The following is a 27517-nucleotide window of genomic DNA, read 5'->3' as shown; positions in this document are numbered from 1 at the left end:
GGAAACAAACTCCCTTGCATCAGCTATGTCCTTTCAAGCCCATCCTGACCTCGCCATACCCATTGGCTCCCTGATACTAGTAACGGGGGTTTCGGGCATGATTGCGATCCACATTGCCGACGAGGCCCTCAAGGCCGGGTTCCGCGTTCGCGGTACCGTGCGATCCAGTGAGAAAGGCAAGAAAGTTGCAGAAATCCTGCAATCGGCGAATTTTGAATACTGCGTGGTTGAAGAAATGTCCAACGATGGGGCCTTCGACGACCCCATGTCGGATGTGGCAGCTGTTATTCACACAGCAGCCGTGACCAATTTCTCCGGCGCGGTCGAAGAGGTCATTCCGCCTACGGTGCGTACGATAGAGAATCTCCTAGCTGTGTCACAGGCCACTTCGTCGGTCCGAAGCTTTGTGTTTACCTCGACAAGTGGGGCAGCATCTGGTCCCCGGCCTGGAGTGCGTTTCCATATCGGCCGTGACACATGGAACGAGGTGGCTGTAGAGAGGGTACGCATGACACCGGTCGAGGAGAGGCGGCGAATGGGCTTTGAGTGGGGGTACCAGGTTTATGTGGCCTCAAAGATCGAGGCTGAAAAGGCTCTCTGGAGGTTCGTTGAGACACACAAGCCGTCATTCTCAGTGAATGTGGTCAACCCGGCCATGAATTGGGGCAAGGTCATCGGGTCGACAGGGGTTAGTGGCATGCAGATTCGAAGTGTCCTAAATGGAAACATTCCAAAGATTCCTTCTGGTAAGTAGTACTTGCTTGGGGCTTTCAGAAGCGTTAGGACACTAACGGGAGGCATAGTGTACATGGTGGACACGGTTGATGATGCCCGTATTCATCTCGCCACCGCGATTGACTCGACCGTTCAGAACGAGAGGATCTTTGCATGCGATTCGCCATTCAACTGGCGACTGGTCATTGAAGCCATCCAACGGATCCGACCTGACTTGGTACTGCCCAAGCCAGATCCCAATGAACCCTTGGATATAAGTACAGTGGACAATGAACTGGGAGCAGCGCTGCTGCGGAAGTGGTGGAACCTGCCCGGTTACAAAGGGTTGGAACAAACTGTCAGGGAAACAATGGAGATGGACATGGCGTAAGAGCGATTATTCTTGCCTAGGTCTTCCTGGAGTCTATCATTGCAAGTGCGAATCCCATGGTATATTCTTGTCACCAGCTCAACCGTTCAACTATAAACATTATGCCCGGAGATTAATCCATCTAATTTTCATACTTGGCCAGTCGCGGGAACAACTTGAGAGCAGCCTCTCGCGTCTCCTCTGCAAAGATATTATCGGTTGCCTTTAACTGCTCGCTCATCACATCTGCCTTCTCCCACGGGTAGTCGCTGCCAAAGAGGACGTGACCTGGTTTGGCGAACTCCTTGAGTAGACGGAGTTGCGGCTCGTGGCCACTAAACGCGACGTCGATGTAGAAGACGCGTGCCTCCTCGATAAATTCCTCCTCGGTCTTGTCCACGACCCGCAGTCGGCAGCACAGATTGGCCGCGCGTTGCACCACGTACGGGAGTGTGCCACCGGCGTGCGACAAAATGATCTTCACGTTGGGAAAATCACGAATGATATTGTTGGTGATCAGGTGCACCGCTGTCCGTGTCGTCTCATGCGTCCAGTCAATGATGGGTGGTGCTAAGATCCGTGGCTCTTCGATCGGCGCCATGCCCTCGAAGCCAGGGTGAATGAGCACGGCGGCCCCGCGCTGGTTGAATTCTTCCCAGACGGGACGAAAGGTCGGGTGACCCAGGTAGCGGCCGGCATAGCTGCTGAAGATAACGAGTCCGTCGGCCTGAAGTTGGTCCAGACTGTACCTCATCTCCTCAATGCATGCATCGGTCTGATCCATCGGTGGAAGCGTCGCAAAGAACCCGATTCGGTCCGGGTGGGCGTCCCGGACGTTTGCTGTATACTCATTGATTTCACGACAGATAGGCGCCACTTGCTGAATATCGTCCACATATGGATGGACAGGGTGGCCCATAGAAATGACGGCGGTGCTGATGCCGCACTCATCGAGGGCTTCGAGTGTGCCCTCTGCCGACCAGGTTGGGAGTTGCAGGCCACGGGCTTTTTCGATATTGGCGAACCATACTAAGGAAATATTAATCAGTCCCTTTCAAGACTCAAACCAGCGTGTTCGGGCCGGTCTTGGCTCCTTACATTCTCTAAAGCGTGGGGGAATGAGATGGTGGTGGACGTCAATTGTTCCTTTGCCCATGATGGACGATTGATAAGAGATGCCTATTGATAGAGGGTAAGTGTTCGGAAATGCGGAAGGGAGTTTGGTAACGAAATTCAAATTGGTACCGGCGTTCGCTGATTTTGAGTAGAAGGTGCTTGGCCGGGTTCGGGGGTTTTCGGAGGGTTGCATGAATGCGTCCAGACAATTTGAGATCCCCAGCTTGTCTGCCGTGCGAATAGTCAAATTTCTGCCTCATTGCTTCGAGAGCTTGTCGCCATGGACCAACGAGTTGGGGCTTCCTGGATGCTCAAGGATCAGAATTGGGCCAAAATCGCCCAGGCCGGCACAATTACGGTAGGTGATTCACTTGTCCAGTCAAGTTCAGAATTGATGCTTATACGGATGTTAGTACGTGATCTACTATGTCTGCTACGCCTTGTACATGGTCACTCTCAGTCCAAAGGCTAAGATCCCCGGTCCTCTTCTCCGCAAGTTCTCATACCTTCCCTGCATTCTTGCTAGCTTTCGAGGTCTGGAATCTCATGCTGTTCGGGATCTGCACGCTCAATATGGACCAGTGGTGCGGGTCAACCCGGAGTTGGTCTCCTTCACGGCTCCAACAGCCTGGAAGGAGATCTACGGATACCCCGGTGTGAAGAAGTTCAAGAAATCGGGATACCGCCAGCTCCGTCCGGGTGTACCCGACCTCCTCACGGCGAACGGTCCAGATCATGCCCGTCAGAGGGCTGCTCTGAGCCGAGCCTTTTCTGACCGGGCCTTGCGTGAGCAGGAGCATTATTTCCAGGAGCATATCGATCTGTTTCTCACCCGGATGGATCGGCGGTGTGAAAGCAAGGAGAGTCTGGTCAACGTCGGCCAGTGGTTTGAATTCCTCGCGTTCGATATTATCGGGACCCTAGCCTTTAGCAGCTCGTTCGATTGTCTCCTGAATGAGGACTACCATCCTTGGGTGACCTTGCTGATCAATTTCTTCAAATCGACTCACTATTTCCTCACGGCGAAGATGCTCGGCATTTTCTTCCCCGTTGCCCTTGTTGTGGGTCCGATTCGCCATCTTCTCAAGGGACAAGAGCACCTACGGCGCAGCTACGCCAAGGTGCAAGAACGATTAAAGCTGCCCCCCGACGGCGCTCGACATGACTTCTGGACATATATCAGCAAGTATAACTCGGAGCACGAAGCGTCTTTGTCCATGTCCATCCGGGAGATGGAGGTCAACGCAGCGCTCATCATCCCCGCCGGCAGCGATACGATTGCCTCAGCGCTTTGCGGCACCCTTTACCTTCTGCTCAAGAACCCTGCTACACTGGCTCGGTTGCGCATGGAACTCGACACCGCCTGTCCACGGGAATCGGACATCACCATGGATCGCCTCGCCGGGCTGCCTTATCTCCGCGCCGTCATCAACGAGGGCTTGCGCATGTACCCGCCGCTGCCGTCAGACCTGCGTCGTGAGGTGCCCCCGAAGGTGCTGTCGTTTGTGGTCACTTCATTCCCGGTGGGACAATCATGACCGTCTATGCCCTGGCCGCGTACGATAACGACGCCAATTTCGCTCAGTCCCGCGTTTTCGCCCCGGAGCGATGGTTAACGACCGACGAGCGACCCGAATGGACGCGTCAGGATCATTTGGAGGTTTGTCAACCGTTCTCGGTCGGGCCACGCAATTGTATTGGGATGAACCTCGCCTATGCAGAGACAAAGCTCGTCCTGGCTCGGCTGTTATTCCGCTTCGACGTGAAGCTAGCTGATGATGCATTCGACATCTCCAAGCAACGCGTGTACATCATGTGGGAAAAGCCACCGCTGAGAGTGCGTTTGAGTCGGAGGTAGACCACGATATGGTTGACGAACAGGATGAATAGATAGCACGGCGAGTCGCGGCTTTTATGTCCACTTCGTGGGCAGACTGACATGGCTGATGGAGGAACAGATTGGCTTCCGCCCATTGGGGTTGGTTGTTACGTCGAGATGTTTCTCGGATTGTAGTGATCCCCGAGTTGGGACTAAATCTGTCGGGTGTTCACTACTAATTCATAGTCTACAACACTGCTCGAAGAATTTATTGAAAGTTTCGACAAGCTTTCAACTTCTGCAAAATCATGCCATGCAATATGTGAACTATCTCAATACAGCTCCGAGAAACCCTAGGGCTCTGTAATCTCCGCTCAATTAGGCACGTCCCCATCTGCCGATGAGCCAGTAAAAACCGGACCATCACCTCCATGGTGTCTCTCGCATCGTTCCCCGCATTTTGTAGATCCCACCCAGTCATGTCCAGCACATAGAGGACCTCTGCCAATGATCGGTGCGACTCCTCGCGTCTGAGCATCCTGAAAAGCCAGCCGTGTCCTTATCCTGCGTGGACGAGGAGCTCAGCTGAACGCTACACCCATGCCGTTTGACGAAAATCAGCTTGGGAATAGGTAGATTGACCACCACAGCCGGCTGCGCGCCTCTTTGGAGGCGTGGTGCACGCGGTAGTAGATGAGTCGCAGGTTAACAACCGAGGGCGAGCGTAGAGCGGAGCGCCAACCTGGAATATTTGAAGGCGCGGTCCACCTGGCCCGTAACGAAGAGATAGAACGCAATTCCACCTGCGCCTGCTGGAGGTCGGCGTGCTCGAACAGCACGTTCCCACTGAGGCTGAGCTTGCGCGCGTGATTCAGGTAGATTAGGTCGTCCTGGTCCCCTGCCACTGCAACTATCCCGCATCCTTCATACACCATCTCATCTACTCTCCGTATCTAGCCATATTTACACATTGGACACAGTACGTCGCAAAAGCATGACTTCTCATAAGAGGCTGGCTACCCTATCACCGGAGGAAACGCAACCTCGATTATCCCTCCAATGAAGTGGATAGTGAGTGCGAGAGGTACCACGAGCCTCCAACAAGCAAGTCGCATTTGAAAGAGAGCGTATTGAAGAGGAGCCCATGAAGGAGAAAAGGGTGATTCTATTGCAAGAGAACCCTAGCAGCAGAAGCCACTGGCGCTTCGGGGGCTGCATATCTACCAAAATAACCGGCAAACCCGATATCAGGCCTGGATCTCGCTTCAGCAAAGACCTTTCCGATGAATACTATGGTGAGTTATAGTATGCTACGAACGCTAACCTGAATCCCACGAGCCTTAGAACAGAAAGGTACTACCACATGGAGCAATTTTTTCCCGATATGAGTGCCTTGATGCAGCGTGGGTTCTGCGAATGGAAGGGCGGTCACCCAATTTACCTCAGCCAGCTGGCAAATAACAAGCGTCCGTGGGCACGACGCGTTAAGGAAAGGCCGTGTCTTCGACGTTAAGATATACGATTGATTCAAAAGAAGAAAGTATGCCAGGTAGGACCGGAAATCCAGCACGGCACAGATTAACCATCAGCTCGAAGGTCATGGAGGTAGCTCTCAAAATCCCGAGACGTGTGGAGATCAACCCCTAAGTGTGATGTCGGGGAGATTCTCATCGTCAACGACAGCTTTGGCTGGAAAGATAGCATCCATGGTGGCGAATACGGAGATCGATGCTCCCGTGGCGCCAAGAGCTTCTGCTGCAAAGCCGGCAATATGGAACAATATCTCAACATCTGTACCTGGACTAAGTGTGGCGGCGACTGTCCGTCGAACCGGCCCTATGAGCTCACCACCGATAGCGCCGGCCCCAAGGAGAATAGCCGCTGCACTGATGCCACGAACGCGCTCGTGGACCCTCAGAATGCCAAAAAGCGCCGGTTATGCCGTCCTAGCAAGGACTCGTTCCGGAACTGTGGGTGGGAGTCGGCCAAGGTCTGCTCCAGCACCTGCGGTGTCAACCAGATCACGCTGGATCTGGACCCTCGCGGTGAAACTTCCTCCAACAACCCGTGCCACAATGGCCGCCAGAAGGCCTTTTGCTGTAATCCACCGGTTGGCCTCAACTCCCCGTTCCTGCCGGTGGACCTGGAGAATCTCTTCCCTCCCGCGCATCGGCCCTCCCCAGATGCGCTGCCCACGTTTGAGCTGGTGAGCTTTGGCGGAAGGTACACGGCCCCAACCAAGGACGAAAACCCCAACAACAGTGGCGTCGCCTTCTTCCTCGTTGCCGGCAGCTACACTGCTGTCACCTCCATGAGCAAGCGTGACAACCCGGGGCTCGAGTTCGTCGACTGCCCGGCCGATGTCCTCTCCCGGCCCGACCAGGAGCACCGGACAGCCCGGGTGGTCTGCTACTCGGATAACGTGCCCGACTGCTTCCGGGTGCAGGAGGGCGGCGTCGAGGGCACAGTCGTTCAGATGCCCGAAGAGTGCGGCGGCCCATCGTGGGCGCGCGCCGTCTCCCTCACCCTCTCGCAGAACCAAACGGTCCCCGGCCACCTGGCCAAGCGGGGGCGACCACCTCCCCCGTGTTTGACTTCACGTTCGACTACAACACGGCCCTGGTCCGCCGGGATGCCGGGAAGTTCAGTGTACGAATGGATTTCTCGAATGTGCCGGGTATTGGAACGCCGTGGTAGACGCCCCGGGTTCTTCAAGCAGTAAAGGAGACTTCTACCAGCTCGTAGATCGATTCTACGGTTCCTCGGATGAGTGGATAACGCGCAAAGCAGCTTATGCTGGATCTAGCAAGCATATGCAATCCCTGTAGTTGACTAGGTGGCTTACATTAGTATGCATTTGCATCTTGTCTGACTAGTAGATACTGCGCACCCCTTGTATTTAATAAGGTTAAAAAGGTGGCTGTATATTCTATACTTTAATAACATTAAGCTCTATAGCTAAATGCACCATCAGAGCCCTTTAGGGTTTTCTAATCTATAATACCAAAAGATAATAGGGGGCTAGGTTTAATTTATCTCTATTATGGTTAGTTCTCTAGAACCTACTAACCTTATGGCCATGCTCCTTTGGCCTGGAGGAGGACAAGTAATGCATAGTTACATATAGAATACTATGATGTGAATGCCAGGAGTCATCATGACCCAGATAGTAGTAGAAGGGTGGGTTAGAGGTGAGATGTGAAGGGCTAGTGGTTAAACTAGCCTGACTGTGAAGGGTGGTCTTCATAACCCTAAGGTGAGGTGAGATAGAGTTTTATGTAGCATAGATAGGTTTAGCTTCTATCAGGGGTGCGCTTAGACGGATGCTGAGGTGGCTCGTATTTAGATAATCTTACTAGTGCTGCTAATACTTTTTCATGAGTGCTCATTAAGTGGTCTGATGAAGTTATTCTTTAAACCTAATATTTCTGTGCAAAGAGTCAGGACGATTAGAGTGAGTATATAGTGTTTCTTGCTAGAGGAGTTGTACTCTACAAAGTAGAGAAATTAGAGGTCCAGATCTGTGTTCTGAGATTTGTAGTCACAGACAATATAATTTTAGGGGAAAAGGAGAAAAGACTTGAAGATAAAAACATACAACAGCCAGGATTTGCTTGTGGTCACGCTCCCAGCTACTAGCTGGCTGATGTGGTTTAAGTATGGCTGAGCCGACGTGAAGCCCTGTCTTCCATACTCTATGGTCGTCATATGTGCTGTGGCTTTGTCAAGGTCAAATCATGAGGTCATGCCTTAATACTACATTTTATGAATTGATTAACGGGCTCGAAGAACAGTATTAAATTATAAAGGCTCTATCGTTCATGCAAGGGAGGAGGCGAAAGAAATAATCTTCAAGTGCAGGATTGCTGCTGGAAATTCAAGCAAAGCGAAGACCGCGACAAGTATTGACTGCTAGCTGGAAATAGTTGGTGGGATTGAGTATTCGTCTGCTAGTCACTTATTCTTGCCACTGCCTATTATCTCCATAAGAGGATGCTGCCCTTCGCTCGCCTCACAACTCCTGGATTTACCCTGTAAGAACCTATTCTGAACCTATTCTGGAGGGTCTTGAATATAGGCTAATATATTCATGCGCTTTTGGTTTTGTACCTGGAGCCATAAAGCAAGAATGACGCTTCATCCTGATATCGTTGCAGTTCACCCGGAGGACATAGACTCAGGTTTTACTGCCACGCTCATGGAGAATGCTGAACCTATGGCTCCATTTCATGAGGTTCGTTATACAACTCGTGAGGTTCGTTGTTAACTCGAGTTCCTTTGGCAACCATTATTTGTGTGTATGGGTCTGAGCTCATCGGCACCGTCGGAGGGGTCGAATTCACCAGCTGTTGTCGCTTTCTCCGCTCGTAGACGGCCCACATCAGTGAAACCAGAGACAAAACTCCAAGCGAAACACCAACGCCTACACCAACGGCGACAGTCCTAGAGCCTCCTGTCTCACGGATGGATATGCTTGTGGCACTGTTTGTCGGACAGCTGGAACCGGACGCAGCCCCGATGGTTACTGTCGCAGTGGGTTCAGCAGAGCAGGAAGTGTTAGCAAGGGCAGCTTTGTTGAGAACTATTTTGCCAAGCGGAATCTGAAAGGGGTCGAGATTGTTGGCGCAGCCTACGCTGGTGGATGAATTGGCGACGATGGAGTTCGCGCAATACCAGGCGTTGCCCTCGACATTGCTGTAAAGAACGATAGAGCATGCATTCATTCGAGTATTAGCTACTACAACGGGATGTTAGATATAATGATGCTGGTAGAGCGATGACTCTGCCGTCTCTTGTACGCACCTCCTGAACAGACATCTCTACATGCCGTTGAGGGAGACCATTTAATGTCGGTGCAGGCCCCCGATAAAGCGTGTATGGCGGAAAGGCCACCCCCATACAATAGCCATTCGTCAGACAGACAGAGTCGGGCTTACAACATGGTGACCCGCTGCTTCCTGAGAAACATGGAGTATACCCATCGGCGAAGCTTCCATCTGGAAAATAACAGCTCTGGCTTCGACAGACCCCCACAAGCAGCAATATGGACCAGAGAGCACGCAAAGGCATTGAATAAAGTGTCAAAAATTGCTGTAGGTTCAAATATACATAGAATAGAGCGTGTTGAGAGGCATAGCAGGATGAGATGCCGAAAATTTTATTTCAAAGAGGCCAGGAGGCTGGTATTAAGGAACCGCCATGGCTCTCTGACAAGTTAACATCAGCATTACTAGTCTGTTCACAGTGGTTCATAAACGCTAATTTTGTTAGCTGAAACCCACCATTACTTCTGGTCCTTTCTTTTTAAGGCTACCTAACCATGCGCCTTGATGGAGTAGGCGTCATGCACACACTGAGATGTATGTGTGTTGGCTGCGCCGCAAAACCATTAATTCATAACTTCCAAACTTCAGGTGCGGTCGTTGGTTATCTTCTCTAGTATTCCTGGCTCGCACATCAGTTGCACTGAATGTACTATCAACACTTTGCACTGAAGATCCATTGCCACCATTATCATAAATCTTATCTGGCCCATGCTTCTCGTAGACTAGTTGTCACGAGCATGGATCGGACGATCATGAGAGTCTGGCGCTCTGGCCCGGCGCTTATGTCCCCTACGCTAAGGAGGTAGGCTGCAGGGCCCAGCAAATAGGATTCAATCATCTGCATAATAGACACGCCACAGTGTACCTAATAGGTCGGAAACCAAGACTACTATTATGACCGTAATACTGAATAGGGCGCACTGCCTTCGCAATCAAAATCAATTGGTGCTCCGCCACGGAATCAAGCAGTTGTCGACGACGGATCCTCTCGCCACAGCGCCTGGTGGTTTCCCCCTCGTTAAGTCAAGGCCTTGTGGCTTTTAGGGCGTGCGATGACGGACCAGAGAAATCAGTCAGGTATTTTGAAGGTCAACAGTCCTATAGAGCATATTGTAGCAATGTGGGAGGTGATAAAGCCATTCATCCTCCAAGAGCTGCCGCGCTGATTGTATATCCCAGGATCGAGCTTCATTGCTCTAGTACAGATTCCTTATCTTCCTGACAGACCTCTGGATGCATATAGCATCATGGAGGCTAGAAGTATATATAGGATTGCTGCTGGCAGCATCCTTATTTGTCACAGGCTAGAAGTGTATAACTGAACAGATTTTCTGCGAAAGTTCATCCAGATTAAGGATTTCTCCGGTCACTCAGTGATCTAGAGGGAGCATGGAGGAAGCTATATGAACCATGCACTATAATGCCAAGCCTTAACCACGTACTTTTCCCTTAACAGAAATGCTATACTGCTTCTAGTGAATCACTGTCACCCAAAACTACAGTAGTGGATCATGATTCGCGGCCCGCAAATCTAGGCTCTAGTTCTTAAATCTACCGAATGCTCCCAGGGTGATCTTTGAATTGAAAGCTGAGCGATGTTGATCCAGTGGGTTCTACTCTATCCGCTTTCTTCTGTGCCAAACGCATGAAAGGACAGCCGGGCGATAATAGATAAGCACTAAGACAGGCAAAGAATAGTACAGACGGGACAGACGGGACTTTTGACTGGCACGTAATAATAGCTCCACTGATCTAAGCCAGGAAGATAGCCAAAGGTTACATTGAATTGCACTTAATTAATCAATGCTAGACCCCGCGCTTACCACACAGGGGATGGACTTCGGATCCTTCGTAAATCTCACCATTTCAATTGTCTGTCCTTCTTAGCAATGCCTTGTCTTTCTTTTGACGAAGGCTACAGACATAGAAGGATCGAGAAGATCGAAAGAACAGGATATGTCGTGTTCTCTGGCTTACTCTCCGACACGAGCCTATTCACTTAAATCCTGGCAGTCCCCGGCTTATTTGTTATTTCCTGTCTCCTGTCTCCCTGATGCCGCCCTCCGACCATGCCGGCATCCGAGTCATCCAACGACGCTCACCAGTGCGACTCCTGCTTCAAAACCTACCAACGACGTTTGTCTCCGCCGTTTGTTGTCTCTCCATCTTCTTGCATCTGAGCTGATGTCTAGACCGATGGATCCCAGGTGACCTTCTCTTGCGCCATCGACGCCGGTGTCTCCGGTCAAGCAAACCCAAGATACGCCGCAAAGCGTGCAATGCCTGTGTGCTAGCCAAGACCAAATGCTGCTGCACGCAACCGACTTGCTCGCGATGTGCCAAACGGGGCATCTCATGCGAATACGTGTCTACGGCCAACACAGCAGCCGCCATTCCCTCTGACTCTTCCGACTCTTCCTCGTCCCCGTCGACCAGAGATCATCCCCGACCTGATGAAACCCGCGTGAACACGACCGACTTCCCGTCGCTATGGAGCCCTCGGAGCATGCTGGGTGGTCCCGGCGCCGACGACAGCTTCGACTCGTGGAGCTCCCAGAACTTCATGTGGACCCTGGATACACTCGATATCCCGCCGTTGCCCTCGTCAGCAGGCTTAGTCGACGAAGTCACCTTGGACCTGACATCGGCAGTCCCGACCAGCCATCCAAGCTTCACATTACCACTGGCATCGGCTCCATCGCAGCCGTACAGTACGCCGGTGGAGAGTTCCATGGTGCTGCCAGATCCGGGGATCTCCGATACGTCCACCCTGACCGGTCTGGGCGGCGTTCCCGACGTGCCGGGGATGCTGCCGTCCAACTATGTCCGTCTGCTTGCGCAGTATCCGAGACTCTTGCTTCAGGACGATTTTTACTGTCCGTTCGTGCACCGCACTCTGTTCAACGAGCAAGTCGCGGACATGACGATTCTGCCGCACACATCCATGGCCATTTGCTGCGGAAGTGCCTTGGGCGCCAAAGACGCCGCGGGGTACGTCAAGCGAGCCATGGACGCGCAACGACAAAGCCTGATTGAGTCATATGTAAGCACTTTCCTCCAGGTGTTAGGGTCCCGTACTGACAGGCCCAGCCCACCTACCAATGCATGAAACAGTGGGACGCTCTGCACGCAATGCTCCTCTACGAGATCCTCGAGATGGGCATCACGCCCGTCGACGAATCCGAGAGTTGGAAACAAAAGCGCCGCACCAAAGGGCTGAAATCGCCCTTCCTCTCAAAGATGACCCAGTGCTTCTCGCGGTCCTACCTCGTGTCGCAAGATACGGCCCTCCTGCCCGCAGCCGACGCCAACTCCAACTCCAACTCCTGGGTCAAATGGGCCGTGGCCGAAACCGCCCGCCGCACCATCTTCCTCGCCAACATTGTCAACTTCTTAAGCAACCGCGATCTCGACTCCGGGCGCCAATCGCCCTACTACGAGCCCCTCAACGATGAGCTCATCATGAAGATGCCTCTACCCTGCGATCAAGCGCTGTGGAGCGCCCGCACCGAAGACGAGTGGCGCAAGGCCACACCCGCGTCCCCTGGGTCTCCGGGCATCAGCGACGCTTTATCAACCTTGGGAGCTGCTGGTGACCTCGTCGGAGAGCAGCTCTCTCCAAATCATCAGCACCAACCCTCGCTCGAAGTGCTTTTCTCCAAGTTCGCCAAGGACGATCTTCGGGCGAATTGCGCGACGAATGCCGGGTTTGCCGACTCCAATGAGCTGCGGTCGTTTATCGTTCTTTGTGCGCTGGAGCAATTTGCGTGAATAGACGGGGTTTAAACTGGCGATGCACTGGATTGTATGAAACCTGACGATTAATGTAACGCTTAACGGGTCATGGGCGTAATCACTGAGTTTCCCGTTTCATACGGCTCATGTAGACTGGCTCGATGAGCAGAACGAGCAATGATGAAATGGATGTTGCAACTTGTTGTCATGCATTCACCTGATCCAATAGCGGATCCCGACATGTCTCTCTCATCAATCGCTTCGACTGTTCCATGGTCTCAAGCCGACACACTGGTAAAAGCTGGCTGCGTCTCAGTAGCTGGGCGCTTCTCTTTCAATGGTCAGTGATATGTAAACTGCTTCACGCGAGCCTTGACATGCTCGTCCGCCACAACGGGCTCGAAGCGGGCCGGGTTCGTCTCTGTCACCAGGGCATACAGGCACACCAACACGTCTGGGTTCAAGTGTCCGAACAAGGTGGTTTAGCCCAGTTTCCTTCGGATAAGGGAGCCAGAGTCGGGGAGAGCTGCGGTGGCCGGTTCATCCTTTCTGAGGTCTGGGAAGTTGATCACAGACAGGTCTATGGTGTCGTGGTTGTCTCTGTTGGAGATTTCATGTTGTCCTTCATTCAGAGGGAATCCTGATAAGTCCGAACGAGTTCATGACAACTGCAGATATAGCTTCACCACCATCGCTCCATCACACGCATCCTTCAGTCATACTCATGATTCCGTGCACGCATTCCATGAGTTGAAACAGAGTCTGGACAGCGGAATTTGTTTAACAGACATTTGTTGTGGCCGCCGGAGCTGGTGGTCGTTGACGACCACAAAACTCCGGCGACGTGATGACCCCAGACGACGGAGACACGCAGCCCGAAAAGAACAAACTGTACACATTTGCCAGTCTTCGCAATATTTTGGCTGTTCCGTCCTCCAGTCGTTGGTATAACTACGCCGGAATGGCACGATGCGTCCGAGTCTGGCTGTCCTTGGAATCCTCTTTCAGATGGTCTTCAACGACATGCTCAGAGCTTCTGTTATGAAAGCCACCGCAGACACCACATTTCGCCTATTCGGTCTTGGTGCCGGATGAACAAGCCATATCCTCATCGACCAGAGTATCGCCGTCCAGCCTGACGCCGGCGCGCACGAGAAGGACACTCCTCGCGAGTCCTGGGGTCTCTAGTCCGAGGCTCTGCACGCCTCAGCAACTGGTCGAAGCATTTGCGCTGCTGCTGGACATGGTCGTGCGCCCAACGTGAGCCCAGTGCGGACGTAGGCCGGTGGACCGACTCGTCCATCTTCTCCGGTACCTTCCCGCCAAGCTGATCCATGACGCAACCGACGTCATCTTCGACTACCGGATCCAGGATTACTATCTTTGCGCCTCGTGGAGATCCCCGCCGGCACCGAGAATACTCCGGCACCCGCAGTCAGGGTCCAAAGCACCAGCATGCAGTCATCGGCCGATATGGTTCGGCAGTTGAAATTGCAACTCCAGCTGGACACGGCAAGTGCGTTTCCGCCGATCTGGGGCAGGTCGCGGGACATGGCTACACCTTCAGGCAAGCAGCAGCAACACTGATTGCATCATCAGCCTCATCCACCGTGATCTACGACGCAGCCTCCGTCCTGAAAACCAGGAGCGGAGACAGTCTTGTTGCCCCTCATGGCGGGCTGCATGTGATTCCCGTGCACGACCCGGTGGTTACTCTAGCGCTACTGGGGAAGATCTGATCTACCCGGGAAACGTAATGCTTGCCGGGGTCGGAAAGGCTAGTGCAAGCCGAAGAGACCAGCAAGAGACTGGAGCCAAGTTTGTGCTTGGTCTGTTGCACGATATGGTTACTACTATAGCATGTGGTTGGTACCCAGCAGTGTATGACTTAACCTCTAATCTAGGTACCATACTTCCTCAATTCGTAATGACTCAATAAAGTTTATCAGCCAATCTTGTTTTGCGAGGCTAATTCCTGAATGTTGCGCATCCACTAACGATGACATCACGACATTTGGGTTCCTGTATAGATGACATCATCATGCCGTACCAGCTATATAAAACCTCATATTTTGTCCTCTTATGTCCATCTTCATCAACAAGCAACAATCAATCAATCGATCTCTACTACTCAATTCAATTCAGTCCAATCTACAAACCAATACAACCAATACAATGGAGTCCATCAAGCAGGGTGCCAACTACATTGCCGAGAGCGTGCAGCAGGCCACGAGCGGCGCCTCCAAGGAGACCAACAAGCAGGTCGCCAAGGATTCCGATGCTCCCATTGGCACCCGGTAAGCTTCTTTCTTTTCTGCAGGATCTTGCAGCTATTCTTGCAGCCTTTTCTAACAGGGGATAGTGCCTCTGCCGCCAAGGATGCCCTCGGCGACAAGGCTCACGAGTCCAAGCATGACGCCAAGGCGGACGCTCACAAGCAGCAGATCTAATCTGCCTCTTAAGTGGTATGTTGTTACTGATGTGTTTGTTGACGATGGATTGATCTGACTGATCCAGTTACGCGAATGACACCATTGACGAATTCATGTTTTGTATCTGATATGATTTGTATCTAGTGATGGCCACTGGTGATACCAATGATTGAATTATTTTAACCAATACACATACCTGGCTGGATATGTCAAGCATCAAATTATTAGGTACCTTAGCATACCGTACGCCGTAGAAATCGTAACACCATAGCAACAAAAAGAAATACATGATTTTACCCTGCCCTGAGGCCGTTGGCCGCGCTCATGCTGAGCTTGCCCGGAGGGGGGAAGAAATCTTGCCCGAAAATGAGCTGCTTTGGAGTGTCGTCGTCCATGCTCTGGGGCAGGCTGTCGTGCCACAAGTCGTCGGAGGAGATGGTCATCCCGTTGGCAATGCGGAACGGTTCGTCCATCGTTGACAGGGATCGAGGAGCGTTCAGTGCGTTCTTGGATTGATCGTGCAAGGGGCATCAGGACAGGATCCTCGATACCGTCCGGGAGGCCCGCGTCCGGGGACCATATCTCCCGGCAGAGAAGACAGATCATCCATCCATGGTAGCGGGTCGGCCGCTACCAAATCGGGGGGAGCAAACAGGGAGCTGTCGGCAAGCGGGCGCAATATCAAGTCTATGTTGGTCTGCCAGCTAACGATCTTGGCTCCGATTCAGTGTGTCTAGTGCATGATCTTGCGTGAGGCTTTTACGGTCTGGAATGAGAATTGCAGTGCAGATTCGCAGTGGTCTGTTGACAAGTTTGCAGCGATGTTGTCTCGTAGTAGGGTCCGGGCAGGGTATGGGGGATCTGAGCCAGTCGACCAGATGGTAAATTCACCACGTCGAGAAGGTAAGAGGCGTGGCGAACGAGACGAGATGTAGATAACTGATGGGATGGAGCATTCTGTCAATATGCCACTGTTGCCGCCGTAAGCGCGACATGGTCGGACTCCCCTGTCGGAGTAGCAGGCTCGGAGGATGATGAGGCATTGCTAGTCCTCAGAGCAGCTGCGCAGGTGGTACGAACAGGCCTGTGCTTCAATTCATCATAAAAGGCGATATGGCCATGCAGGACCTAGCTTTCGACCTAGTTGTTGAGACTCGCAGCACTCATACGCCCTCTACGGCATCGACATCGGATAGCGTCAGTCCCTGCCAAGCCTGCGCGAGATCTTTGGCAATACAATATCCTCGAGTCATTCCAGATTCTGGGAGCTGGACGGGCTCTTTCAAGCTCGTCCATCAGCGCTTGCGTCAGAAAGAGATTCGTGGGGGCTGTCCGATATTTGGCTTGACGGATGGGGTAGGTGATAGGTCATTTCATTACTTATCAAAATTGTGATGAGTCGGTGACCTGGTCAAGTAAGGGGGTTCAGGGATTCATATCACACGCGTCGAGTAGGCCGAGTAGTATGCATTTCTAGATCGATAGTAGAGGAGCTGAAAGAGGAGCCGGAAAGACGAAATCTCGGTATAAACGAAGTTAGAGTAAGCTGGCCCTTGTCTAGACTTTCCAGCACCGGCCAGATATGAAGTCAAGGCATAAAAGACAAGATAAACGTCCATTCCCGCCCGCCAGAGGCTTCACAGGCTTCGTAGTGGCCGACTTCCACGACTGAGCCATAACGCGACAGATGATAGGCTTTTTGGCCGGAAAACTCACGCGGTTATGCATATGCTTGAAAATCAAGAATGATGAATCGTGAATATTCGATAACTGTACTATGCAAGGAGGAAAAAGCAATCACGCTAGCACAATGCGGAAGAATGTGAGGGATCGAGTTGGGTATTGATTGTCCTTCACAGTTTACCTCTCTAGAGAGGTGCTCTTGCAGTATTTATGTAGAGTTGTCTCTGTTGGAACGTTGCTGGCACAATGTCTTGCAGCTGGAGACCGAAAGAAGTAACATCCAAACATCGCCATGCAGGATTTCACTCCCAGCGAATCCATCGACCTGGAAAAAGGCCGGGATAGAGACACCTCAGTATCTCCAGAGCAGGTAGAGAGCACTCCCTCGCAAGATCAACGTAATGTCCCCAGCAAAGACCCGAATCTGGTCGGTTGGGATGGCCCCGACGATATCAACAATCCCTTCAACTGGCCGGTCAAGAGGAAAGCGCGCCAAGTGCTGTTGATGGCAGTCAATACGTTCATAACGTGAGTCCTTAGCCCTAGTCAAATCCATCCGACGCACAGTTAAGATGATGCAGTCCCCTGGCCTCGTCTATGTTTGCTCCTGGAGTCGGAGAGGTGATGCGCGAATTCCACTCTACCAACGACATGCTCGCCTCCTTTGTCGTCTCTGTTTTCATTCTTGGATACATGGTCGGCCCTTTCGTGATCGCTCCTCTGTCAGAAATGTACGGCCGTGTTCCTCTGTACCACACCTGCAACATCCTCTTCCTTATATTCACCATCGCATGTGCTGTGGCGCAGAGCCTGCCGCAGTTGATCGTCTTCCGGCTGCTGGCGGGTGTCGCCGGTGTGTGTCCATTAACCATCGGCTCGGGGACAGTGGCGGACATGGTTCCCAAGGAGAAACGGGCCGGCATTATAGCTGTCTGGGCTATGGGGGCTATCCTAGGACCGGTCATTGGGCCCGTGGCGGGAGGGTTTTTGGCCGAAGCAGAGGGATGGCGCTGGGTGTTTTGGGTGATTGCTATCGCGGTATGTTTGTTCCCTGACTCTCGTCGAGTCTCGATGGCTAACGAATGTCTTTCTAGACCGGGATAGTGACCGTCAGCTGCATGTTGCTCTACCGCGAATCCTACGCCCCCGTCCTCCTACGGCGCAAAGCCGCCCTCCTGCGCAAGGAAACCAACAACCCAGCGCTCTACTCGATCCATGACAACACGCGTCCCACGAAAGGGACCTTCCTGTTCACCCTCGCCCGCCCCACAAAGCTGCTCATTCGCTCGCCCATTGTCTTCCTCATGTCCCTCTTCAGCTCCATCACCTACGGCTACCTCTACCTCATGTTCACCACCATCCCCTCCATCTTCAAAACCAAGTACGGCTTCTCCCCCGGCCTGGCCGGCCTCGCCTACCTGGGCCTCGGCACCGGCTGCGTCATCGGCCTCATCGTCTACGGCGTCGTGTCCAACCGTATCGCCGCCGCCCACTCCGCCCGCGGCTGCTTCACCCCGGAGTCTCGGCTCCCGCCCATGCTAGTCGGATGCTGGTTCGTGCCTGCAGGGCTATTCTGGTACGGCTGGTCCGCCGAGGCAGGAACGCACTGGATTGTGCCAATCCTCGGGACGGCCGTCTTTGCCATCGGGCTCATGACGGTCTTCATGCCGGCGAATACCTACCTGGTCGATTCCTATCTCGCGCATGCGGCCTCGGTGACGGCCGCGAATACGGTCCTGCGGTCGTTGATCGGTGCGGTGCTCCCGCTGGCGGGCCCTCGATGTATGAGTCGCTGGGGCTGGGGTGGGGGAATTCGGTACTGGCGTTTATTGCGCTGGCGATGTGCCTGTGCCCGATGCTGTTTTGGAAGTTTGGGGCAAGGATACGCACGCATCCGCGGTTTCAGATTACATTGTAATGCATATAGACATAAAGATAGAATATAACGTTTGCATGACTACACAGTCGGCTTGTCAGTCACTTCCTCCTCAGCTCAGTCAACTCCTCCAAGTCCACAACCTTCACCACATCCCCCGTACCTCTCAGCGAGGAATTAAAATCCAGCGACAGCAGACACGAATGCTGGATCTCGCCGCCACGCTCGTACCACCGCGGCAGCAGGACCCCGGCGCCTCCTTCGCCAGCTGCCCGGCCCCAATCCCCTCAAACGGCGGCGCCGGCCTCTCCAATATCCCAAGTCGATGCATGTGCCTCGTGAGGGCTGCTAGAAGCATACAGTCACACTCATACGAGCACTGCACCTTATCCGAGCGCAACACAGCGAACCGGTCATGCAGTCTGTCAAGAACCCTGGTTATAGCATCCTCCCGCGCCCGATCAATCGCATCTACCTGCATCAGCACTGCCCCACGAGCCCTCGAACAAAGATCAAAAAAAAAAAAACATACCGCAAACCCGCCTTGGAATCGGTAATTCCGAGCAAAACCTGCCCGTGAGATTCCCTAGCAGATACCCGCTCGCCTGCGCAAACGTCTGCCGATGCTGAAACACCCAGGAGACAAACAGCCACTCCTCCGCCCGCGCCAGCGACGTCAGAGATGTAGCCGTCACCGTCTTCTTCAGCGCCGTCGTCCACATATCGGTGAAGACCTCGACCGCCTCGTAGCACTCGTAGTAGTCTACCAGCACGGCGAAGTCGACGAGTTTGCTGAGGGTTAGTTTCCTGGGCACGGGGCGCGTGCGTCCGTGCAGGATCAGCATAAGCACGAGAAAGGCGGCGGGATCCCAGTTGTCGATTTCGAGGGTCAGGTGGCCCGTTTCCTCGAGGGAGTGGGATTCCTGGAAGCCGCTGTGTAGGGTGCGGATGAATTGGGGGCAGGCCAGCGTGAGGTGTTTGGAGGAGGCGCGGATTTTGAGAATTGCTTGGGATTTTTGGATTTGGGTGGGTCCTTCTTCCTCTGCTGCTGCTGCTTCTGCTGCTTCTGCTGCAGAGGTGCTGTTTGGAGTTGAACCGTCTAGCAGGAGGGGGTGCAGTTGGTCCAGGGTCCGTGGGAGGGACTCGGGGACATCGTAGACGAGAAAGGTGATGTCGCCTTGTCTGTCTAGTTCGTATATTCTCTCGTCCATTTCAGTGGTTGGCAACTGATGAGGATGATGGGTGGGGGACCTTATATTAATTGCATGTGATATGATACTACATATATCATAATCTTTACTTCATCTTGCATGATCTGCGGGGTGTGACTGTCGACAACTAGTTGACAACCAGAATTAAAATGTCTGTCCACGATGTATCTCCTTGGTATGTACAGACAGTGATCAGGCAGCCATATTGATGCATGTTGAAGAAGCATGCAGATTCATCCATGCACAATCTGGTGGCACCACGACTATCGTCGCCACGATTATGTTCCTAAAATAGGGTCATGGATATTGTCAGCCATATCTTACCACTATCGAATCCGGCGATTCTCGGATATGGATATCTAACCAAAGTCTGGCTAGGCCAATCAGATTGCTAAATTCTACCATAGATTCAACTCACCAGATTAAATAGATTTTACAGAGTTCTCACATAAACAGATTTGGAGATGGCGCGAAAATAGATTGCTTCCAGACGCCACAATGAATGGCTATGTACAGGACCAGAGTGCACAAAACGCCCTTGCTCAGATACGCGCAGTATGATTGCTCCCCGGTGTTCAATTACTTCCTAATTCTAATCAAACAATCAACTGACAGGCTATGGCGGTATTTGAATACTTTAACATTGATGAAGTAAACGACTGTCTCGTGCTGATATTAAATAACGTCCGGCAACAATACCGGATTGCTAATCGTGCATGGAATCTACAGCACCCAGATCAGGCATTTGACGTCCGCCCAATCTGGGATCTATGGGTCCGGCATCATTTCTCGGAGATGGTGACTTACACGCGGACACGTATCACTTACTGGCTGGATCGACTCGACAGCCGGTGGACGGGAATTTCGACTTTCACGGCCACTCGCGCTCTGCAAGACGTTCAGCGTATTCGAAATAGACTGAACACCATAGTTCGCCTCAGCACCGATGGTTTAGCTTCAGATATTGGTGATGATAGTGCGAACGATCCGCCTGCTCAAATAGAACCTACAGATAGAGAAGAGTGATACGCAGGATATAAGGTAGTTGCTTAGAGGGGCGAGCGATATTCGCTGAATTATATAGAATTTGTCAGTTCACATGTATTCATTAACTATCTGTCTCTAAGTCTCTTTTTGATTACTTAGCTTTGAGTGTCAAATCTTAATCAAGCCTATAGCCGCTTGAGGGCAAACTTAGCGATCCTGCTTCGTAGAAGTAGGATAGCATACAGGTAGCGTATAGGAACCAAGCCTTATTCATATTCATAGTCCGTCCATTCATCATCTGCCTCCCCTTTCCAAAGCTTATCTTCATTCCCGGCCCCCTCCAACGTCTCACCATTCGGGATCAGTTCGTCGATACCCTCAATAACGGCAAGTCGGGGGAGCTTTTGATCTTTCTCCGCCATCAGCTTAGCAAGCTGGTCTTCAAGCAAGTTTTGTGGAACACCTCTCAGCCGCGGCTTCATTCCCTTCTTGTAGCCATATACGCGAAGTGACTCAAGTTTCGGCGGCAGGTGATCGACAAGGGAAAAAGAATCATTAACGCTCTGGTCACCCCACTGGTCACCACACTGTTCAACACCATATCCACGAGCATAAAGATAAAGAATATGAACCCCTAGACTGAGATCTTTCAGTTGTAAGAAGCTTCGAAGAGACCAAGCATCCACAGACACATTAGAAGGTATTTGTTCCTCCTCCACTGGAAGCTTCTCAAGCTCATCAGCCCACTCATGCAGGTAAACTGGATCGTCCCGGTGTGATCCTTGCTCTTCTTCTTCTTCTGGGATGTACTTCAGATACCTCAGACCAACAAGGTCTAGTTGACCAGTTTGCCCTTCTACATCAAGATCCAGCTGGCGCAGGGAGGCTCGGTGAGCAAAAAGTGCCCAAAAGACACACTCTGGGTGGAACGATATTAGCATACTGTTCCTTGAGAAGCGGCCGCCGATCCCATATGTGAATTTTTCCAGACGTTTGGCTGATTCAATTGTATATACCAGGTACAGGCAATGAAGGCTGGAGTGCTGAATTGTGATACAGGTATAATTTCCTGATTGAGGTGGGGGCTCAACGCTTGGGAGATCTGGATCAGAAATAGCATCCATGTGGGCAGTTTCCATAGCTGGCAGACGTCGCACTAGGTTTAGACTGCTGAATAGGTCATAGGGTTGGTAATCTGATGTTTCATACACGCAGGTATTTGGATCGACTAGGAATCTGACAGCTTGGAGGTTCTGTAAAAACGGCATGTCCTTCTCACGGACGAGTTCTAGGAAATGCTTGAATACATAGTCAGCTATAGGAAGTGGTTCGCCATCAGCTTCTGCTTCTAGTCTCAAGAGCTTGGGCTCCTCATATCCCACAGGGCAAAAGCTAAGAGACTCAAGCATAGGTGAGATGGAAACTAGGAGGGCTGCCAGTGCCTGAGCCAAAAATGGAGATCGTGGGTCATTGTCACTATTCCAAGTCAGAATTTAAGTCAAGACAAAGAAGGGTGCCATACTCCATGTTAGCAGGATCCTGTAGTAATATATTCAAAATTTTCTCCTGCTTTTCTACCGACTTAAATCCCAATTGTTTAATGGCTTCTTCAAGCCTAAGCAGGTCATCTAAATCTAGTACCCTTTCTGCAGGGCGTAGTTGGTAGCTCTCCACAACCTCATACTGTATTGTTGGTGATCGCTCCAGCTGGATATTACGGACATATAAACCCAGTCGGGGTGTCTTTAAAATTAAGAGTAACATCCCAAAGGCTTTTGCAAAATCTGAGGTGTTTCGGAGCCTTACTCGGCGGTATTTGCGCCGAGTGGACATCTCACACAGGCGATGTATACGGCGAGATTGCAGGGAAAGTGAGGCAACATCACAATGAGAGAGACTATTAATAACTCCTTGTAAGACTTCGTCTGAGAGTGAATGGATGGACATGGTTGGAGAGGGTGCTTGATTTGGCTTCGGGGAATGTCGGTGGAAAGCTGGTATTTATAACGGCGGCACTGTTCACTGCTAAAACAAGAACAGTAACGCCCTTATCTTGGCGTTGTAGCTTTTTGCGCAATTAGAGTAATTATCGGTATTTGAGCCTGCACCTTCGTACAAATCCAACGTGGCTGCCTCGTCAAATGAACAACCGGTCTCACTGCCAGACCACTGTCTGGGGACCTGGAATGTCTGGGATTTTGTTAATCAGCTTCCTCATCACCAGCATCGTCATCATCGTACCGCTTCACTGAGCGTCCAAGCCAGTCAATGAATGAAATGTGTATCACTTCAAGCCGTCGCTATAACGGCGACTTCGCACGTCATCAATGAGAAAGTCTCAGTTCCAATTTCGACAAGGGAGGTCACAAACATCGCGCTGGGCGCAGAGCGTGATTACATTGCTGCATGTGTTCATCGATGTTCACCCTCTGCACAACGGAGTGTCAACCGGGCGGCTGATGATGTAAACCCACAGCAGCGATGTTTATGAGAATGGATATATAACAATATCACTGCATTAATGAAAGACATGGGTGTTTTCTCCTGATGATGGAGCCGTCACCTCGTGTTTTAACAAACAGCTATTTCTGTAAAGGTGACCTTATCTTTCCTGGATTTTCGGGTCCGAGAAGCATGGTCGCAAGGCTTTGGACCTGGCTGGCGCTATTGCCGATCGCGAGCTGCGGCAGGTTCCTCTGAATGGAGGAGTTATCCATTGTGCTACGCGGCGATTGCCAGCTCCGAAAAAGGTACCAGAGAAAAGGCATAAGGAAGGTATTGTGCTGAAGATGGAGCTCTACACAATGGATGTTCAAGCCAACCTAGGTTTATGTCTTTTAAGTCTGAAAGTAACATGTATCTTAGTCTCTCGTTCCTGAACGGCCGAACTTCGGTCGATTTTCTCCTCCCCTGGTTAACCGGATACTCTACGATATACCCTTGATGATCATGACTCTGACTTTTCCGATGACGACGAGGGCGGGTTATATTTGGTGAAAATGGTCCAGTATCTTGGCTGATCCCAACTTGGTCATTCCTGAGTTAGTCAGACAGACACAATGACAGAAGAACACGGCTGTGAGCCAATGAGCCCAAAGTAGCCCAGACCCGGGGAAGGGCCGGTGCTAGGCATCGAACAATTGCATGAACTAGTGTCTCGAGATCAAGCGGAAGGACGGTCGATGGTTGGGAGGCAAAGGAACTGGATACGCTTGTTAGCGTCTTTTGGCTTAACGGGTATTTGGCTTGGGCGCTGGCAAGTTTAATGCCTCTCATTGGCGTCTTTGTAGCCTTTTAGCTTGAGTGGTTGCCTTGTGGCATAATTTGGTTGAGTAATGGACTTGGAGGGATGCTGTGCTTTATCTAGGGAAGTGTGCAGTAACCTCTGCCCATGGCATTCCTTCTCTTTCCTTTAGTTGCACTAATAGTGTGTTTTTGTCTGAGGTATATGGCCCTTGTTTTCCCATGGTTTTGGCTGGAGTAGTCTGAGATAGTGTTAGACTAGCATTAGGAATAAATATGAAATAATATGCTGGTTTCTGTCTACTGGATTTAACTATAAGGATGGCTCTCCTATAAACCTCATGGATAGCATGGGAACAATTACATGAAATAGAGTCTGAACCACTTAGTGAATAATAAAGGGACTTAGCTGTATGTTTTAATTTCTTCTTCTAGTGCTGTTGTGTAGTGTTAGGAATAGATACTTTAGGATCGTAGTGGTCATCACTATTGCTACTAGATCAAAGCTGCTTCTTATAAGTCACTATAGTAGCCCTTGTGGTTGCCCTGGTAGCTTCTCCTAATATACTACAGGATCAACCTCCTCATCCTAAATGCGTATAGGTGCATCATGCGCTCTGTGTCTATGTTACGGGCCTTAGCCTAATAATAAGGAGAGAAGAGGCTGGGGGTATCCAAGTTGAACTGCTCACTAGCAGTACAATAAATTCATGTTGAATTCAGATGAGAACGACCATATATGACAGTCCGCAGATAAGACATTCTACTTACGCTTTGGCGGAGAAGCCGTCTTGGCAATGATCGGCCTGAAAAACAGACCGAAAAGGGACAAAAAATTAGGACTGACCGTGGATCGAACACGGGACCTCAAGATATTACAGTTACATCTTGCGATGTTATTGCAATCTCACCCTCTACCACTGAGGTACCAGTCCTTTTGATGATATTGCCACTCGGTTTTAGATTTATACCCAGCCTTACCTACTCGTTGAATCAACCATAAATTGACAGGAATGTCGTTTTGAGCACTTGGTTATAATATGATAATTAATGGGGATTTAAGTAAAATAGTTGAACTAGATGTGAAGATATTCCATCTAGCATTATAATTTCTATATCGGAGGGGAAGGGGAGGAACTGTCTATAGCTTCTCTATGTAGCTATATATTTCCTTTTGACCGTTGCCGGCCATTGATTTACTACATATCAATTGAGATAGTGCACACAATTCTTGATGACCAATATGGATAATATGCCCATTATACTTCTCACCAGCGATATAGCCATGTTATGGGTATAATCTAAATCCTGATCCACTACGAGCACCACTATCAATTCTCAGGCGGATAAACCACAATCTTATCCAGATCTGCCCCCTTGTAATCAAACCCATTGTATAATCCTCCGACAGTAATGGTATTATGCGAGCCCTTCTCCAGCGTCAACAGTAGAGGCGCCGAAAGAATGATGCTTTTGTGGGTATCCCTGTGATAAAGCGTCTCCACGTTCGATGTATTCCCGTTGACCACGACGCTGCTGATGCGACGGAGCTGCCATGAGCCACCGATGCGATCGGGAGAGCCTCCCGCTGGTCTTGTTAGCTCTGCTGTTGGTTCTGCCTGATGAAATATACTTACGTTGATCGCCGAAGCCCATGTCATCAGTGTCTATAACCGTTAGTATGGAAAATTGATAAGGTGAAGAGAACGTACTCTGGTAGTAGAAAGACACCCATTGTGGTTTGCCGGTTCCCTCAATGCCTTCAAAGATCACTGTGCTGTCATTGCCGTAGATCCCCGTCAGGATGACACCGTCGGTTGCAAAGTTCTACTCAATTAGCATTGTGACTGAGCTGTGACTGAAGGTCTAGGACATACCGCTTCCTGTTTATACGCATTGCCGTTCGTCTTGGCCTTCCTGGCAGTGTATGTCTTGCCGCGAATGGCTTTCCATTCTCCGGTTTTGCTGGACTCGTCAGTATTTTCTTTTTTCATTCAACTGGTTGGTGACATACGCGTTGAGGTCATAGACGTCGTTCCAGACAAGGTCGAGTGTTTTCTTGTTCTCATCGATATCCATCGGAAGCCAGATGTACCGGCTTTCCCAGAGGGAGTTGGAATCCCACTGTACTCGTTACCTTCCATTCATCCCGCCAAACGACAAACTTACCTGATCGCCAATGTACAGGTAGGTCGTCTTCTTTGTCCCCTTAATGCGGAGGGAGAAACCAGACTGCGAGTTGAACGTACGGGTGTTCACGGGAGCGACCATAAACGGCTGGGACCAGGGACCGCTGAGCGAGTCGGCGCGGAACGCAACGACATCTTCTCGGTCAGCCATTGCAATTACCGTCAAGGCTCCCGCTCACTTACTGTTCGGCCGGTAACCGGTCTTGTGGCTCATCAACGCCCAGTAGCTCTTCTCCGTTTGGATGATGGTCGGCGCCTCCAGGTCGTACTTCGGGAAACGGTAGACAACTTCCTCCAGCGCTGTGACGTTCTTGTTGTACGCAGTAAGGTAGACATCGCGTCCATACTTGCTGTCGCCGTTCGAGTAGAGCGCATACGAGCGGCCGTCCTTGTAGTCGGTGAAGAGCCCAAAGTCTTGCGACCAGTTGCCCAATGGTGCTGTGGCGTCGACAAATGTATAGGGGCCAGTGATGTTATCGGAAGTTGCGAATCCTTGCAGGAGCCATCCATAAGTGGAATTATCTGCATGCCACCACATCTGGTGTCGTTAGAAGAAGCATAGCTAGAGAGGATGATCATACATGGTACTGATTCGACTCCTCACTGTAGACCACCTTGGGACGCTGGATGATGTGCTTAGGGGAGATGTACCGATGTCCCTCGACCGGTTCTGTAGATGTATCAGCCAGACAGCTTTCAAGGAGACCGATTGTCATATCATACTCAAAGCCAACCCATGAGGCTCCCAGGTTGCTAAATCCTCCGAACTATACACGGAAACACCACCACCCTCCGTCTGTCCTTCAATTTTGTACTCGCCAAACCACCAGAACTTGCCCGATTTGTCGTCATACAGAAGACCACCAGCATGCGCATTGACCAGGTCCCCGTTGGTATCTCGCCATCGGCCTCCGGGGACAATGTATCTGGCCTGTGCCGCAGCGGCAAGAAACACAGCACAGAACGACGTGATTCCCCGCATATTGAGAGCAATTGACAGTTTGGACCTCCACTACTCGTATTCATCATTCCTGGAGCTTTATAGCCCAGACTTCGTGTAGCCAAGACGGCATCGGTTGTTGCTACCCCGAGATTTGCGGGGGTACAATTAAACCGTTAATTTAGCCGTTCTTGGCTGGAATGGTCCTCATGGTCAATTTCATTCGTGATTTCTGAGTCTGTTCATACTTGAGGCTGTCTAGTCTGGAGTGTTGTGATGAACCGAGTAAACGTCAATGCCGAGTCTTCTGGGACAGAAATTATCTGTCAGTCGGTATAGGACGTACAATTCCCCTTACGGAGTATTTGAGATCATG

At 51.2% G+C, this 27517-nt stretch overlaps 15 protein-coding genes and 1 non-coding gene across 16 annotated transcripts; 8 read left to right on the top strand and 8 right to left on the bottom strand.

The window, feature by feature from the left end:
* Nucleotides 1–25: 25 nt before the first annotated feature.
* P174DRAFT_429142 (NAD(P)-binding protein) lies at nucleotides 26–1105 on the top strand (the record flags this gene model as incomplete). The annotated part of the gene is made up of 2 exons (XM_024825554.1): nucleotides 26–746; nucleotides 804–1105. The coding sequence occupies 2 exons, from the start codon at nucleotides 26–28 to the stop codon at nucleotides 1103–1105; spliced, it is 1023 nt and encodes a 340-aa protein (XP_024686324.1).
* Nucleotides 1106–1226: 121 nt separating this feature from the next.
* Nucleotides 1227–2240, bottom strand: P174DRAFT_429141 (amidohydrolase family protein; the record flags this gene model as incomplete). Its single annotated transcript, XM_024825553.1, has 2 exons — nucleotides 1227–2113; nucleotides 2183–2240. 2 exons carry the CDS (start codon nucleotides 2238–2240, stop codon nucleotides 1227–1229), a joined length of 945 nt encoding a protein of 314 aa, XP_024686323.1.
* Nucleotides 2241–2480: 240 nt separating this feature from the next.
* Nucleotides 2481–4058, top strand: P174DRAFT_478728 (cytochrome P450; the record flags this gene model as incomplete). Its single annotated transcript, XM_024830684.1, has 3 exons — nucleotides 2481–2558; nucleotides 2614–3673; nucleotides 3694–4058. 3 exons carry the CDS (start codon nucleotides 2481–2483, stop codon nucleotides 4056–4058), a joined length of 1503 nt encoding a protein of 500 aa, XP_024686322.1.
* A 578-nt stretch (nucleotides 4059–4636) lies between these two features.
* Nucleotides 4637–4954, bottom strand: P174DRAFT_418666 (uncharacterized protein; the record flags this gene model as incomplete). Its single annotated transcript, XM_024824715.1, has 1 exon — nucleotides 4637–4954. The coding sequence occupies one exon, from the start codon at nucleotides 4952–4954 to the stop codon at nucleotides 4637–4639; it is 318 nt and encodes a 105-aa protein (XP_024686321.1).
* Nucleotides 4955–5790: 836 nt separating this feature from the next.
* Nucleotides 5791–6741, top strand: P174DRAFT_429139 (uncharacterized protein; the record flags this gene model as incomplete). Its single annotated transcript, XM_024825552.1, has 1 exon — nucleotides 5791–6741. One exon carries the CDS (start codon nucleotides 5791–5793, stop codon nucleotides 6739–6741), a length of 951 nt encoding a protein of 316 aa, XP_024686320.1.
* Nucleotides 6742–8233: 1492 nt separating this feature from the next.
* On the bottom strand, nucleotides 8234–9089 carry P174DRAFT_458330 (uncharacterized protein; the record flags this gene model as incomplete). The annotated part of the gene is made up of 2 exons (XM_024829644.1): nucleotides 8234–8754; nucleotides 8861–9089. 2 exons carry the CDS (start codon nucleotides 9087–9089, stop codon nucleotides 8234–8236), a joined length of 750 nt encoding a protein of 249 aa, XP_024686319.1.
* Nucleotides 9090–10859: 1770 nt separating this feature from the next.
* Nucleotides 10860–13050, top strand: P174DRAFT_439473 (uncharacterized protein). Its single transcript, XM_024826811.1, has 2 exons — nucleotides 10860–11888; nucleotides 11936–13050. The coding sequence occupies exons 1-2, from the start codon at nucleotides 11352–11354 to the stop codon at nucleotides 12614–12616; spliced, it is 1218 nt and encodes a 405-aa protein (XP_024686318.1). The 5' UTR covers nucleotides 10860–11351; the 3' UTR covers nucleotides 12617–13050.
* A 377-nt stretch (nucleotides 13051–13427) lies between these two features.
* On the top strand, nucleotides 13428–14319 carry P174DRAFT_418662 (uncharacterized protein; the record flags this gene model as incomplete). Its single annotated transcript, XM_024824714.1, has 3 exons — nucleotides 13428–13553; nucleotides 13629–13840; nucleotides 13953–14319. The coding sequence occupies 3 exons, from the start codon at nucleotides 13428–13430 to the stop codon at nucleotides 14317–14319; spliced, it is 705 nt and encodes a 234-aa protein (XP_024686317.1).
* Nucleotides 14320–14755: 436 nt separating this feature from the next.
* On the top strand, nucleotides 14756–15030 carry grg1 (putative glucose repressible protein Grg1; the record flags this gene model as incomplete). The annotated part of the gene is made up of 2 exons (XM_024824713.1): nucleotides 14756–14877; nucleotides 14943–15030. 2 exons carry the CDS (start codon nucleotides 14756–14758, stop codon nucleotides 15028–15030), a joined length of 210 nt encoding a protein of 69 aa, XP_024686316.1.
* Nucleotides 15031–15305: 275 nt separating this feature from the next.
* P174DRAFT_449300 (uncharacterized protein) lies at nucleotides 15306–16265 on the bottom strand (the record flags this gene model as incomplete). Its single annotated transcript, XM_024828831.1, has 2 exons — nucleotides 15306–15518; nucleotides 16182–16265. 2 exons carry the CDS (start codon nucleotides 16263–16265, stop codon nucleotides 15306–15308), a joined length of 297 nt encoding a protein of 98 aa, XP_024686315.1.
* Nucleotides 16266–16945: 680 nt separating this feature from the next.
* On the top strand, nucleotides 16946–18613 carry P174DRAFT_449299 (MFS transporter; the record flags this gene model as incomplete). Its single annotated transcript, XM_024828830.1, has 4 exons — nucleotides 16946–17223; nucleotides 17277–17733; nucleotides 17790–18511; nucleotides 18577–18613. The coding sequence occupies exons 1-4, from the start codon at nucleotides 16988–16990 to the stop codon at nucleotides 18611–18613; spliced, it is 1452 nt and encodes a 483-aa protein (XP_024686314.1). The 5' UTR covers nucleotides 16946–16987.
* Nucleotide 18614: 1 nt separating this feature from the next.
* On the bottom strand, nucleotides 18615–19957 carry P174DRAFT_439470 (uncharacterized protein). Its single transcript, XM_024826810.1, has 3 exons — nucleotides 19104–19957; nucleotides 18820–19042; nucleotides 18615–18736 (listed from the first exon to the last, which is right to left on the bottom strand). The coding sequence occupies exons 1-3, from the start codon at nucleotides 19780–19782 to the stop codon at nucleotides 18673–18675; spliced, it is 966 nt and encodes a 321-aa protein (XP_024686313.1). The 5' UTR covers nucleotides 19783–19957; the 3' UTR covers nucleotides 18615–18672.
* A 433-nt stretch (nucleotides 19958–20390) lies between these two features.
* Nucleotides 20391–20908, top strand: P174DRAFT_439469 (uncharacterized protein). Its single transcript, XM_024826809.1, has one exon. It carries the CDS (start codon nucleotides 20401–20403, stop codon nucleotides 20806–20808), a length of 408 nt encoding a protein of 135 aa, XP_024686312.1. The 5' UTR covers nucleotides 20391–20400; the 3' UTR covers nucleotides 20809–20908.
* A 13-nt stretch (nucleotides 20909–20921) lies between these two features.
* P174DRAFT_116331 (uncharacterized protein) lies at nucleotides 20922–22853 on the bottom strand. Its single transcript, XM_024821048.1, has 2 exons — nucleotides 22292–22853; nucleotides 20922–22245 (listed from the first exon to the last, which is right to left on the bottom strand). Exons 1-2 carry the CDS (start codon nucleotides 22714–22716, stop codon nucleotides 21036–21038), a joined length of 1635 nt encoding a protein of 544 aa, XP_024686311.1. The 5' UTR covers nucleotides 22717–22853; the 3' UTR covers nucleotides 20922–21035.
* Nucleotides 22854–24850: 1997 nt separating this feature from the next.
* P174DRAFT_t43 lies at nucleotides 24851–24947 on the bottom strand. The gene has a single exon. It is a non-coding gene; the product is annotated as a tRNA-Cys (tRNA).
* Nucleotides 24948–25266: 319 nt separating this feature from the next.
* On the bottom strand, nucleotides 25267–27183 carry P174DRAFT_510664 (putative beta-glucanase; the record flags this gene model as incomplete). The annotated part of the gene is made up of 9 exons (XM_024831701.1): nucleotides 25267–25600; nucleotides 25650–25679; nucleotides 25725–25839; nucleotides 25890–25977; nucleotides 26027–26136; nucleotides 26182–26336; nucleotides 26385–26739; nucleotides 26783–26871; nucleotides 26925–27183. 9 exons carry the CDS (start codon nucleotides 27181–27183, stop codon nucleotides 25344–25346), a joined length of 1458 nt encoding a protein of 485 aa, XP_024686310.1. The 3' UTR covers nucleotides 25267–25343.
* Between the last annotated feature and the right edge of the window lie 334 nt (nucleotides 27184–27517).

Source organism: Aspergillus novofumigatus (assembly GCF_002847465.1).
Source record: "Aspergillus novofumigatus IBT 16806 chromosome Unknown P174scaffold_2, whole genome shotgun sequence".
Taxonomy (NCBI): Eukaryota; Fungi; Ascomycota; class Eurotiomycetes; order Eurotiales; family Aspergillaceae; genus Aspergillus; species Aspergillus novofumigatus.
Note: the sequence above shows the minus strand (reverse complement) of the source record. Positions and strands in the feature narration are given on the sequence as shown.